Raw genomic sequence first — 14,770 nt, forward strand, 5'->3', positions numbered from 1 at the left:
TGTTTTGGTCAAGTACTTTTTAAAATAAATTACCCGCAAAAAATTCGACTTTTACTCCAGTTCGACTTATGTATGTTTTTTTCTACCTAATTATGCATTTTTGGCATTGTGCGACTGATAGTCCGAGCTACTTATAGTCCAGAATATATGGTGTGTGTGTGTGTGTATATATACATGCATATATATATATATATATATATATATATATATATATATATATATATATATATATATGTGTGTGTGTGTGTGTGTGTGTGTATATATGTGTGTACATATATATAGTATATATATGTACACACACACTTACTTATTGCTTAACTGACTCTGTACTCTTGCTGCTGTGCAATACAAATTTCCCCACTGAGGGACGAATAAAGGCATATCTTAATTACGATACTATTTTCATTTCCCGGCAAATTTCTAGTCTTTTATGATATAATTAGTTCTGTTAGTACGATACCCGGTTATTATGATAATCCGGTTACTACGATGCCCTTTTCATCTCCCGCCAGCCAATTTGGTCTGCTTATATCGATACAAAAGCAGCTTAAATCAATCTTTGCTTAAGGATTTCAATACCAAAAAAGAACACGGCGAACGGCTGCTTCCAGTCAACTTTATTTTTCACACTTCCACCACCAGAGCGCAGCACACACACCGATTCCCGCACTTCCTGGTTCACAGGTCATGCTCAACCCGCCCCACATAGCTGGCCAAACACATGCCTGCAACAGAAGAACCAACTGACATAGCATACACACCTATTCCAACGAAGACACAAGCGTACAAATACATGTATTTAATTGTGTTGTATTCAGATATCTTTTTATCGCTTGCAATAATCACTGTTTTTCATATGTACATGCTGGCGTTCGTGGTTTCTCTCGTTTGTATAGATTCTATACAGGCATGTGTTTGGCCAGCTATGTGGGGCGGGTTGAGCATGACCTGTGAACCAGGAAGTGCGGGAATCGGTGTGTGTGCTGTGCTCTGGTGGTGGAAGTGTGAAAAATAAAGTTGACTGGAAGCAGTCGTTCGCCGTGTTCTTTTTTGGTATTGAAATCCTTAAGCAAAGATTGATTTAAGCTGCTCGACATTGTTCTATACTATAGAACAATGTCGAGTGCATTATTGCCCACTTTTAATGCAGTTCGGCGCAGGATCGGATTTATGGATAGTCCGGTAATATCAATATAACGAGACTTTACTGTATATATATATATACACCGGCACCGGTGTATAAACCGCACGTGTCCTTGACATAAAATGGCATGAGCCTGTGAGGACCAAGCAGCTCATTATTTAACAGGAGCCAATAATAAAGTATGAAAAAAAATCACAATAACTTTGCAAATTGCAGGTCATTACTCAAAATAACAGTGACTCACGGTGGCGCCTTACAGATAACACTAAAATCATCACACAGCAAATTACAACTCCAAAGGTAATTATGATAATTATACCAACATCTACCAATACGAGTTTAAAATTGTAAAAAACTGTAAAAAAAATGCATTGCATTTGAGCAAGGCATTCATTGGAGGACAAGCAGCATAAAAAATGAAAATTAATATCTCTGTCCACCAGAGAGAGCCAAAGGAGCCGGATTCCAGAGCCATCCAGCGGACGTAACAAGAGGGCAACATAGAGAAACGACTTTGAGGACAGGAAAGGTAAAAGAAGGTAGAAGTAGAGAATTGTGATGATTTAGTGAGGGTATAGGTACCAGTGTGTCTTTATTGCTGTAATGAACCATCCATCCCTCCTTGATAGCAGTACTGGATCGACGGGTTGTCTGTCTCACTGACTGGACCACCCTCATGAGTGGAATGTTAACACTGCAAAGAAAGACATAATTGTTCGTGAAAATACAAAGTATCTGCTAGGTGTGATATGTTTGTGTTGTTTTTCCACACCTCTGATCTCCACTGACTCCATCCTGGTCGTTCTCAGGAGAGAAGGAGCCTGGGATGCTGCATGCCTCGTCCGAGTCATCCATGGATGACTTGTCTGAGGCGTCATAGTCGCTGGTGTAGTCCATGGGCACCTCTGGGTCCGCGCTGGAACTCAGCATATCTGGGACCGGGTAAAAGAGGGAAACGCAGTTGCGTTCAACTGGATTGTGTTTCAAAATGGCTGCTCTTCTACTTCTACCATTAAGGATGCAGGCAGACTTACCACTGTTGCTTCTGTTTTCTAAGACAATCAAGAGATTATAAGCAATAAGTACCAGTTTTTGTTGCATGACAGTCTATAGATACAAGTGACATTTCAACCTACCTCCAATGGTCTCGCCAAGACAGTCATTCGGAACTTTGTATGCACAGCGTTTGTGGCAGTTAAACTTGCAGTCTAAAACCCACACAGAAGAAAGCATTAAGATTAGAATCCAACACAGTAGTGTGCACTATTATTGCATATTAGCTGACCTTTACACTGGAGGCCCTGCCTGAAGAGTCCGCGGAGGAGCCTCTTGCAATAGTGGCACACTGTTGGACGCGTGTACGAGTGGATGGCGAACGTGTGCGGCACCTTCACTTTGCTCATCAGGATCTTGTCCAAGTGCACGGGTCGACCCTTGTAGAAGCGCCGGGCTTCACTCGGGGTACGAGGCTGTATTAGTGTACATGAATACACCATAAAAAAACAGCAACATGTAGCACTGCTCATTCTTTCTTGAGGTTTTGGAATTCAACTCATAACACTTGGAATAGTGTCCTTACATGACGATGATGTATGCAAAAACTGTGCAGTATTTTCTTCAAAGTGCTCTAAATACCATTTGTGTGTGTGAGCGCACCAGACCAGAGTCCTCGGTGCAGATGGACGTGGTCCCGATGCTGTAAACCGACTGGCTGCTGCCCTGGGAGATGGTGGACAGGCGCCTCTTCCGAGCTCCGCAGTTGTTTGGAATGCTGAATGCGCAGCGCTTGTGGTAGTTTAATCCACACCCTGCAGGGGGCACCGAGGAACCAGGAAACGGGTGAGCATGACATCAACTGTGAATGGCATCACTTGTTCTCATGAAAAGGGGGTCTCACCATCACACTTGAGACCTTGCCTGACCAGTCCAAACAACATTTCTCCACAGTAGTCGCAGAAAGCCGGGGCCCGATAGGAGTGCACGTTTAGAGCATGAGGACGGATTTGGAAATCTTCCGATGTGGCTGCCGCTGCAATGCAGTGAGAGTAAGATGCCCACAGACGACATGACACAATAGTGGAACACAACCAGGAGAATCAGCTTCTCATTGACTCACCGGAGAGCACCACCTCCACGAGATCTCCCTCCTGAATGTCACTTGCGGCCTTAACCAGCTGCAGGATGTTGCTGGTGGAGGTGTCGTGCTTGAACAACAATATCTTATCATAGATGCCATAGAAGCCACACTCAGGGAACTGTAATACAGAAGTGTAAGGACGAAACATGAGGGCTTTGTAGGACAAACTGTATAATGACAAATGTAAACGCTTTCACATGAATAATACACATTTCCTCACTGATTGCTGTTTCACGGTTGACAATGGTATGACTATTATTCGTCAAAAATATTAAAAAACTGGTTATGTGTAGTATTGTGGTCACAAAGGCATCAGTAATGTTACGAGACATTACGTTAGATTACATTACCTTTCATATAGATTGTGTGAAAAAAAAGGTTCTCCTCTTATTCTGTGTGGAAGTGGTATATTTTTGGCTTCTTTATCCCTTTTCCCCATTCCGTTTCAAACACTTTCCTAAGTTTAGAATAAGTACATTGAAAAGGCAAACCATTAAGCTCTGTAGCTTGCAATGTTAAGGGTGGCCATTTGTCATGTCCTTGCAGGGATGCTGTAACCGAAGCAATGTGATGTGAACAAAGAATATCAAGAGCGTTAAAGTGTTGGAGTGATCATGTCTAGCATTGCTCTAATAATTTTAAAAGCTGTATGTAGAAAGTCATGAACAGGTTTTTTATGCTCCAACTACGAAAATATTCAATTTGTAAACATTGAATGCTACTTTGTGTAAATGCACTTATCGTGGTCGTGTCTGGAACCTACTGTACTAACAAGGGACAACTGTATATGAAAAAACAACAGAAAATAGAAATAGACTTATTGGGTGGTATGTCGTCCAAAAACTAGAGGTGATAGCGGTTGGAACGCAGCTTCCTGCATCCCAGTGGCTGCCATTGTGTCATTGGGCAATCCAATCAATTCATAGTAACAGCAGTCGTAGTGAGTTAACTACTGTTTTCTTTGACAACTACAGTATATCATCACTACAGTAAAGATGAAGCATGTATGGAAAGAACAGGGAATGTTGTTTTTCCTGTGTTGGTGTTAAAGTCCACTATATGGTCAGAAGCTAGCAGTGTACAGGAAGCGGAACCCTGATCTCTACCTTGGAAGGATACAATGACACATACCTTTTCACTTATCGACACACACACACAGTAAAAAAACAGCAGTACACATCCTTTTTGTTGCCTTAATTTCACCCGAAGACACACACAGACACACACACAATGGAAGTTTCCAAATGGTTGCTCCACGCCACCACATGTGATATCTAGGCCTGGCTTGCATGAGTGCCAAGCGACACAGTGGGGGCACCACGCCCGAGTGGTGGCTGCTGCTCCTCACCACACAGTCTGCTACTAAACACCTAAAATACACATTAAAATACACATAAACCCACTGCATGTGACAAAACAATCCTGACTGCCTACTGACAAAACAACTTTTAAAGCCAACTATAGGAGTTTTGATTTGATTTTGTAACTGAATAGGCAAGGACTGAGTATCAATTAAAGGTTATGGGGTTTTGGATGGGTGGGAGATTCCCCCTCCTGAATGTTCTGAACTCCTGTTTCCAGATAATGTTGCCCAAAGGAATTGTTGCCATCATAGCAGCCCAGCTAGACAAGCTCTTTCAATGTGTGACAGAGTTTAATATAAAAGGCGCCTAGCTTTTTCCTCAGACTCCGAAAGACTGCCTACACACACACACACACACACACACACACACACACACAAAATAATTTGCTGTAATAGCTGCATCAGTCCCAGAGAGGGCCAAACCTAAAGAAGCAACAACTTACAATGCAAACTACAAACACCCACAGACCTCAGAACAACACACCAAAGCCCGCAACCTTAACCCCAAAAAGCCACCCCGCCCCCCAGTCATTCTAAAACAGCCTGCCTGGCTCTGTTGTCTCACATGGGTCGTCCAATACGTACACAGTGTGCTAACCACAACGCCAGCAGTCATGTCTTAGCTGACCACAAGTCTTTGCCACTTGTCTATGGAGAATATTATAGAGTCTTCTCTGAGAAAATGACTGCTTTCTTTTCCTGCCTGCTGGCTCGAGTGAGTGTGCATTTGTCTGAGTCATCATTTGTATTGCAATTATATGATTTGCGTTGTGTACATTGTAAGTTGAAGCTTTAGTAGAGTTGAGTCTTTGCATGTAACACGGCGTTGTGTAGAGCGCTTGTCCTGGAGACTGGGTTGTGTCTCCAGCCAGGATTTGGGTTACCAGGGATCAGGTTGCTTCACTATACCTGCACTTCTTCGGGCCAATGACGCCATTATGCCTGAAATGAATTATGAACCAGGCCTTCTTTACCTCAACACCACCTATCCCAGTTTCCCCTTCATCAACATCTCCATCCTGTTGTTTTGTGGCTATCAGTCTATCTATCCATCGTAAACACTGAAAAGTAATAAGGGCAAGAAACATAAGAGAGTGGAAAAAGATAACAAGAATGCTAATGACATGACCTACTTTCTTCATCTTGTTTGTTCTCCTGGGAACATGATAGACATCTGTGGCATGGACAGTGGATGAATGTCTCTGTGTGGTTGACTTGACTAGCTTCTTGGGTCTATGAAACTCACTAATGCCATGTCTTGCCATACGGTTCAAATGTCACTATTACTAGTGAAACTTGAACATTGAAAGTTATATTCCATGGTTAACCTCCAATGATGAAGACGTACTCAAAGTTCACCATCCAGAGAAACCAGGCTGGTTTTGCTGTCTCATTCAGGGTGTCCAACACATACAGTTGACTGACCGCAAGACGACATTCGTGTCTGTGCTGCTCATCTACAGAGCATAGCATGTGCTTGGCATAATCGTCATGAACCTTTGTTCTTATAAAGCCATTGTTAATGCGCAAAATATTCAAAGTGTAACAGTGTAGTCATGTTGGAAGAGGAAGGGGCCGCTCCAAACTGTTCCCACAAAGTTGGGAGCATGGAATTGTCCAATTTTTTTTGGTATCGTGAAGCATTCAAGGTTCCTTTCACTGGAACTAAAGTGCCCAAGCCCAACTCCCGAAAAACAACCCCACACCATAATGCCTCTTCCACCAAATTTCACACTCGGCACAATGCAGTCCCAAATGTACCGTTCTCCTGGCAATCTCGAAAACCAGACTCGTCCATCAGATTGCCAGATGGAAAAGCGTGATTCATCACTCCAGAGAATGCGTCCCCACTGCTCTATAGTCCATTGATTTGGTAATGTATGGCTTGGATGCAGCTGCTCGGCCATGGAAAACCCATTCCATGAAGCTCTCTGTGTACTATACCTGAGCTAATCTGAAGGCCACATGAAGTTTGGAGCTCTGTAGCAATTGACTGTGCAGGAAGTCGGCGACCTCTTTGCACTATGCGCCTCAACATCCGCTGACCCCTCTCCATCAGTTTACATGGCCTTGCTGTTGTTCAGGCCAAGTCATCAGGATACCTGATTCTGATCATTTGGATGGGTGATGAAATACTTTTGGTAATATAGCATACTTTGGTTGTGTTTTGTTATTATGTCATAGAAACATTTCAAATTGAGACGGAAGTTTATACATTTGTTTTACATGAAGGTAACAATCGATTTTTAAAATCTTTCAAAATCGTATTCAAAACACATTTTAAGTCAATATTAGACATTTTAAAACCTTGAATTTAATTTTGGGGGATTTTTGTGTACAGTATGCCTGAATTTTGAGTTTAAAATCCATCCTTTATTGAACCAAAATATACAACGTTTTCATTAATGTCAGTCAACATTGACCAAGTGTTGCATAAAAATGTGCACATTGGATTCTTTTTTGCAAAACATCTTAAAGCAGAGGTGGGCAAACATGCGGCCCACCAAGTGTTTGAATCCGGCCCGCCAGTTGCTTTTAAGTATTTCAACTTTTAGCATACCAGCTGGCAACATGACTTATTGTCATGTCTTATTCAGTAAAAAAAAAAAATATATATATATAAAATTCGATTTTGTTGTTTGATGTGGTCTGATGTTTAAAGTGCTCCTGAAGAAAGGGAAATGAGAAGATACAGCTGATAGTATGACACTTAAAATTAGACAAATAATTAAAGGACGGTTACAATTATAAGCATAAAATAGTGTGTGTGTGTGTGTGCAGCCCGCGAGTCAAAAAGTTTGCCCACCCCTGTCTTAAAGGGAACAAATCCAACATTCAAATGTACTTGACACACTGTGTCCTGCAAAGTTTATCTACTAATATTAGCTATCGTTAAATGTATAACCTATCGTTCATCAAGTTGTTCATTGTCTCTCTGAGACTGCTTTTAGGTACGTAAACACCAACAGCTAAGAGCGAGACCTATGGATGACAGTTGCATGAAGTGAATTTCCCGGTGTGTCATGAAGATAGTATATCTGGGGAAAAACACACCTTTTTGTTGCTGAGGGCGCTGCTGCCGATAACGTCATCAAGGGCAAACAACTCTGTACAGGTCAGACGTTATTAAAACACACAAAAGGACGTACGCGCTCAAAAACAAAACAAGTCATATACTGTATCTCTGTGTGTGCATTGCACACACAAAAAGGGGTGATGTCATGGAAGCAGCATATCAGTGTAATGCCCCAGAACAGACCTATTGAGAGTGAAAGGTGAGCTGCAAACACGTCGGACATCCTCGGACACATTAATGCCCTTGACATGGAACGCTCGGTCATATGATCCACGGAACACTGAAAGTTTTTATCCCCTTTTCAGTGTTAACACTCCGAGGCTATCTGGAAGCTGATGAATGTGAAACATAAATAGCCATAGATGCCTTTTTCTATATATGGCTGCTAATATAGGAACATATACATGTGAGGAATACAATGACTTTTTAATGTGCAGCTGAGGAAGCCCTGCGCTTCTGCTTTTCATCCTCCCCATCACTTCCCCCTCCTGAGACGCTGCCAAAGCCGCACAAACACAGCCGTTCATGTTCACACGATATCAGGTTCATGCCTCTTCACCACCATCAGTTGTGCAACTATTCGGGAGAATCATACTTTATAGACAAGCTAATTGTGTCATTGCACTGTCCAAACCTCGGTAGAAGTTTCAAATATTGCAAAAGAAGTGGAATTATAGACCTTGGTGGAACAATCCAAAGCAAACTTTAACTCCCAAGTTTGGGGAAAAGTTGCACAAAAATTCAGATGAGACATCAGACCGCTTATCACAGCTCGGGTCACGGGTCCCGGACTTCCCTTTCCCCAGCCACTTCATCCAGCTCTTTCCGCCAGATCCCGAGGTGTTCAGTTGAGAGACTTAGTTTCTCCAACATGTCCTGGGTCTGCCCGACCAGCCAGACATGGCCCGACAACCTCCCAGTCCTCTCCGCAGTTCTACTCAAGAGTTTCTCCCGGATGGCGATGCTTCTCATCTTAATATTGCCTTAAAATGATCACTTCTGAAGGCCTTTTTAAGGGTGTTACAGTTAAAGGGGTGCCGTTTTAGTCATTCATTCATTTTCTACCGCTTTTCCTCACAAGGGTTGCGGGGGTGCTGGAGCCTATCCCAGCTGTCTTTGGGGCGAGAGGCGGGGTACAGCGTGGACTGGTCGCCAGCCAATCACAGGGCACATACGTATAGACAAACAACCATTCACACTCACATTCATACCTATGGACAATTTGGAGTGGCCAATTAACCTAGCATGTTTTTGGAATGTGGGAGGAAACCGAAGTACCCGGAGAAAACCCATGCATGCAAACTCCACACAGAGATGGCCCAGGGTGGAATTGAACCCTGGTCTCCTAGCTGTGAGGTCTGCACGCTAACCACTCGTCCGCCGTGCCGCCCGCCGTTTTAGTCATATACAGTTAAATTATTTTTTACTTTGGTCTGAATATGGCAAACTTATTAAGAATAGCTGTGAATTTTGTGCTACACTTTTCAAATAAAAATACCAAAGGAGTAGTTTATACCGGAGGAATCGCTAAGTTACTCACATTGCTGTAAGAAATTCGCTTGATAAGGTCGTGAACAGAACAACAAATTGAGGAAGAGGCCGAGACGCTGGCAGGATTTGTGTTTGGACACGACGCTGTATCCCAGAAACGCTCCAATGCTGCAGAATGTGATGGACTAATCTCAACAAGACAAACTTTTTGGCCCTACATGGTCCTCTGAGCAGATGTGTTTCTGTATCTGCTGTTGAGTAACACAACAGGAACCTGATCCAAGTAGTTTTACAGTCGAGAGGTAACACATATCAGAGTACTGCAATGTAACTGTGGCATTCGAAAAAAAAAGGAGTTTAATTATGGAAGGTCGCCACAATTATATGTATACAGCCATGTGTGCAACCAATCAACCAGTTGATAATCTCAGTGTGTGTGTTGAAATGAGTCCTTGCTTCTTCTTCAGACACCACCAATGGGCAGGCTAAACTTTCCCTTGTTGACATGTCAAGCATGAGACTCAACAGAAGAGAAGCCCCACCCCTTTGGATCTGCTGTATAATGACAAGTTTCCCTAACAACATGCATGAGAAGACGTCAACGACCTGCCCTCATTAGATCCTCACAGCAACCTGGCAACAAAGGATTTTTTTTTCTTTTCAGTAATGGAACAAACCCCGCATGCTATTTTTAAGCCTGATGAGGTCACGTAGTGACGGAGATATGGGGCAGACAACGTAAATGCTCGTCATTCCTCTAATGCGCTTCCTTGCCATGCTAGCAATCAGAGTATTTACTGTGAAGCATGCCAGGCTTACGGAAACAAAGATGACTTGCTTTGCTTGTCTTTCTGACAAGAAGTGAGAAGTGACACATGGCCGTGACGTCTGTTGTGTAAATAAAGAGAGAAAAGTGTGTGCTGAATGAATCGGGCCGTGACATCACAGAACCAGATCTCACCTAATCTCTACAATCAGATCTGTTGGAGCTATGAATGACAAAAATAAAATACAATAGCTCTGCTTTCTTTCTGTTTACTGTTGTGTTGTGTTGTATTGTGATAGTGGTGCTCAATAGGAAAAATGGGAGGGGAGAATTTCTATTCGATGGATGACATTAAGACAGAAAAGTCCTATTTTTTTTTATACCGTATTTTCTGGACTATAAGTGGCATTTTTTTTCATTGGTTGGCTGTTCCTGCGACTTATACTCCAGAGCAACTTATACATGAAAAAACTGTTAGTTTCATAAACACTGGACACCTTTTCTGTTCATGTTTATTTTTTGTGTAGCTGAACAATCATTGTGTTAGCATATCTTTCTGTTCTTCTTTATTCTTTTATTGTTAGAACTTGCCTCCCAAGAGGATGTAACATCTGTTTTGGTCAAGTAGTTTGTAAAATAAATTACCCGCAAAAAATGCGACTTATACTCCAGTGCAACTTATGTATGTTTTTTCTACCCAATTATGCATTTTTGGCCTTGTGCAACTTATACTCCGGAGCCACTTATAGTCCAGAAAATACGGTATTTTTTTTGGGGTGGCACTCTCTAAAAGTAAAATTAAACAAGAACAGTTAGGTTGAAAACATATCGACGCTGGACTTTCTTGAAAAATGACCCTTGCATTTTTTCTGTTGGTTCCGAAAAGCCTGTGCCCCACTTGGCCGCACGGTGGCAAATTTAGCATGTTGGTGGATCGGAAAGAATCTCTGCTTGAGCATCTCTGTGTGGAGTTTGCATGTTCTCCCTGTGCATGCGTGGGTTTTCGAACAGCATTTTGAACATCTCTGTCGGGGGAGCAGTTTACTGTCGGGTATGTTATTCACTGTGTGCAACAGGAGTTGCATTAATGTAAATGTAATATCATGGTTGTAGTTTGCACCGGTGTAGAAATGTACTCGTCATACATACATAATCATACTATTATTTTACCACTTATAGGCTATCAAAATGTTAAGAAATAGCCATATTTTTTGCAGCCCTAATGCCATGTGTGATTCATAGCGGGGCATCTACAAGCATGCATTCAATTACAAAAGATGCATTTTGAATAGCGCTCTCGTACTAAACATCTCAAGATTGTACCTCATGTTGTGGAAGCCTGCAAGAAGACTGTTCATGTGCTTCCACAAATAAAAGCATGCAAAGCCTTTTCCCCATCAGATGTCCTCCCAAAAGCATGGACCTCATTAGTGTCGGTATGCATCCCTTTTCTCTTTTTTCCACAACAAAGTGCCAGAGAGGCCAGAACACCAAATGACCTGAGATGTCCTGTTTGTGAGCTACGGAAATATCTATTTGTATTTTGGAAATATGCTGAGGCAAGCAGCGATAACATCTGGCAACTCCAGTGTGATGCCTACATTCTTGACTTATTTCTGTTCCTTTAGTAATCTGAAAGATACGACCTACGATTAGAACTTGAGATTTACATCTCCCATTCAAAAATGGCTGAAATATTAACATTCATGCCAACTGCTATGGAGTCACTGTGGTTAAAACCATATGTTAGATAGAATTATGAGTTTGGTAAATGGGATTAATTCTCGTGTGCCACATAGTCGTTTATGTGAATGTGACATCACAACACAACATGGAAGATACTAATCTGTTGACAATCAGGGGATTTTCAACTGGAGGGTGAACAGAAGGTGACCAGACACCAACTTCAGAGCTGCTCCTGACGAAAGACTTGAGGTGGAATAGTACATGTGTAGGTCAACTTTTTTTAGTACAGAATTTCGGTACGGTGCTGAGGCCTACCAAGTTTGCACACAGAAGACACTGAGTGAGGCACAGGAAGTGAAATTGCCCTGCCAATCAAAGCACATTAGCATAGCATTAATACATACTAATTTGCCCAAGATAAAAATACCTGGTAATAAGGTTATTTTAGTCAAACTTAAGCACCTTTGACGTTAATTTCATGAATTTAATTACATTGGATAAGTGTGGCTATACGGCGGTCTGAGTGGTTAGCGCGCAGGCCACACAGCGAGGAGACCCAAGTGCAATTCCACCCTCAGCCATCTCTGTGTGGAGTTTGCATGTTCATGCTAGGTTAATTGGAGACTCCAAATTGTCCATAGGTATGAATGTGAGTGTGAATGGTTGTTAGTCTATATGAGCCCTGTGATTGGCCGGCGACCAGTCCAGCTTATGTACAGGAAATGACATTATCGTCCTATAACCACAGTCTGAAAAAGCACTATACAACCTGCAAATGTGTTTTCATATGGGAGATGTGAGAAAACAGCCTTACACGAAGACAGACATACTTTTGTATGTTTTTGCCATGCAAAAAATAGCACTGATTTATTGGACACCCCACAAGTCAAATTCTGGCACAACTTCAAAGGATGTTTGTTAAGTTAATACCAGGTTTCTACTAGTTTAGGACTTGGCCGTCATGGTTCTTACAGCGGCTCTCCTGCTGGGAAGCCCACTCCCACACTGCAACAACAGGAAGTTACCCAGCATGCCTTGCGGGTTTGTATTGTATTGTATTGTATTGTGTTGTATTGTACATTGTAATGTTTTGCAGGTATGTTAGTGTGTAAGCGCTCATTCTGATCCGTGTTGGTATGCACTAAATGCTGGAACCTATCCCAGCTGACCTTGGGAGAGAAGCGGGATACACCCTGAACTCACTCACATTCATACCTATGGACAATTTGGAGTCGCCAGTTAGCCAGTTTTTGGAATGTGGGCGGAAACACACACAAACACGGGACAACATGCATACTGCACACAGAGATCTTCCCGATGTCCTGACTGTGTGGCAAACATGCTAATCACTCGGCCCCTAAATTAGTCAGATTACTGAAATAATTCATTCAAAAACTATAAAAGAAAAAAGTTGTATTGGCCCTTTCATCCTTTCAGTTTGGAGTTCAGACAACCCTGACCTACTGTATAATGGTATACACACGGGGTTAGATTGCTTAAACTTGTGAGTGTGTGTGGCACATATACAAAGCATCTCATTGAGCTCCAAGCATCACGGAGGACGGAAATGGTAACACGAGAGGCGTGAGCAGTCAGGAGAGGACAGCGAGATACTTAAGTAAGACGTGCACTGAACATGGCACCATCACATAAAATATTTCTGCAATCTTTGCCTTCATTTTACACTCACTGTTTCCTCCATGCACGTCGATATGGATGGATGCTTTAATGAAGCATAAATGATTAAACGGTTTAATTTGACAATAGTGACAATAGCGTTTCACAGAGCCAGCGATACACTTGATTATTGTGCGTGACTGCAGATGAATGGCAATGTTGTTTGGCCAGCTGTCAGCCTCTGTCATGGCATCAAGGAAAAGCCACAGGATGGAAAACTCTACATGTAATGGAGCACCAAAGATAACCACATGATGCTATTTAAACACAGAGATATTAATGAAGTTCTGCACAGTGATAATTAAGAGAAGCTGCACGCAAACAAGCTGCAGATGTCTGCACAGTCTCCAACACACACACACACACACACACCAAGCTGCATGCTGAGGGCCACAATAGACACATAGCTGAAGTGTGAGTCATCCCATCACACTTCATCAAGTCCCCTCCGTAAGCTGTTTGTTTCTTCTCCCCGCGGCGTGGCTTTAAATCTTAATTGGACAGAAACAAAAGGTCCAAACGTCGGACACCATTATGATGAACTCCGATCGCATGACTAATGAGTCTTTGCATGTGGAGATGAGCCGCTGTTAGATTTATTCTCTTGGATAGAGCCAACAACAATTGTGTTGTGCTTGCAAAGTAGCAAAGACGCTCTCACTCTGCATAAATTCCAAAAAGCTTTCACTAGCAAAGCTTCATCGAGAATGCTAAAAAAACGAAAGGATGAAAGGGCCACTTTGACATTTTGTAAAGCAAGATATGCCAAGAGGTTACATTAGGCTACACTACCGCTCAAAAGTTTGGGATCACTTGCAAATGTTCTTTGTTTTCCAAAGAAAAACAAGTTTCATGCATTTCACAAATTTTTTTTTCCATTTCACAAACAATTAAAATGAATCAGATAATTTTTAAAGAAGAATGTACATTTTTGCATAGAGGCCTACTATCAACAACTGTCAGTCCTCTGTATGGCTGCTAATTCAAGTTCATCATTTTATAAAGCTAATAGATGATTAGAAAAGCCATCTAAAAATCTAAACTAAAACTAAAATCTCTTACCATGCTGTTAACTACTCCCTTCAGAGAGCAGCACAAACTGGGTCTAACAAGGACACAAAAACGATGCACAACTGTGCAAGAGAGTGTACAGTTATTACTAATTGATGGCTAAATACTACACTTCCCATGATGCTTCCCATGAGTGCAACGACAGGAAGTAGTGATGTGGATGAGGGAAGTGGAGGCTCATATGCCGTTTTGAAGTCTTATCCAGCAATGTGACAATATTGAAGTAAGTCTGATCAAGTGTTGAATTACTACACCTTCTGTTTGGACTTCTCGAGCGGCCAACCATCCACTATCAGTAACAGGTTCAGAAAGGCTGGATGCTACTGAGTGATGAAAAGGATAGCTCAAGCGAAATGGCT

At 42.1% G+C, this 14,770-nt stretch overlaps 1 protein-coding gene across 2 annotated transcripts in view; it reads right to left on the bottom strand.

Annotated features, from left to right (window-relative positions):
* Positions 1-14,770, bottom strand: part of prkd2 (protein kinase D2) — a 35,066-nt gene that overhangs the window by 12,711 nt on the left and 7,585 nt on the right. The window contains exons 2-9 of one of the 2 annotated variants that reach the window (XM_058080525.2): positions 3,261-3,399; positions 3,042-3,173; positions 2,801-2,952; positions 2,430-2,613; positions 2,281-2,352; positions 2,179-2,196; positions 1,917-2,076; positions 1,727-1,838 (exon numbers count right to left, since the gene is read on the bottom strand). In XM_058080525.2, the coding sequence (XP_057936508.2) occupies positions 1,727-1,838; positions 1,917-2,076; positions 2,179-2,196; positions 2,281-2,352; positions 2,430-2,613; positions 2,801-2,952; positions 3,042-3,173; positions 3,261-3,399 (969 nt within the window). Of the gene's footprint in view, positions 1-1,726; positions 1,839-1,916; positions 2,077-2,178; positions 2,197-2,280; positions 2,353-2,429; positions 2,614-2,779; positions 2,953-3,041; positions 3,174-3,260; positions 3,400-14,770 lie in introns of both variants that reach the window. The other variant, XM_058080524.2, reaches the window with a different exon arrangement.

The sequence above is a fragment of the Doryrhamphus excisus genome, linkage group LG8 (genome assembly GCF_037039965.1).
Source record: "Doryrhamphus excisus strain RoL-2023G ecotype Guam linkage group LG8, RoL_Dexc_Guam_v1.1, whole genome shotgun sequence".
NCBI lineage: Eukaryota > Metazoa > Chordata > Actinopteri > Syngnathiformes > Syngnathidae > Doryrhamphus > Doryrhamphus excisus.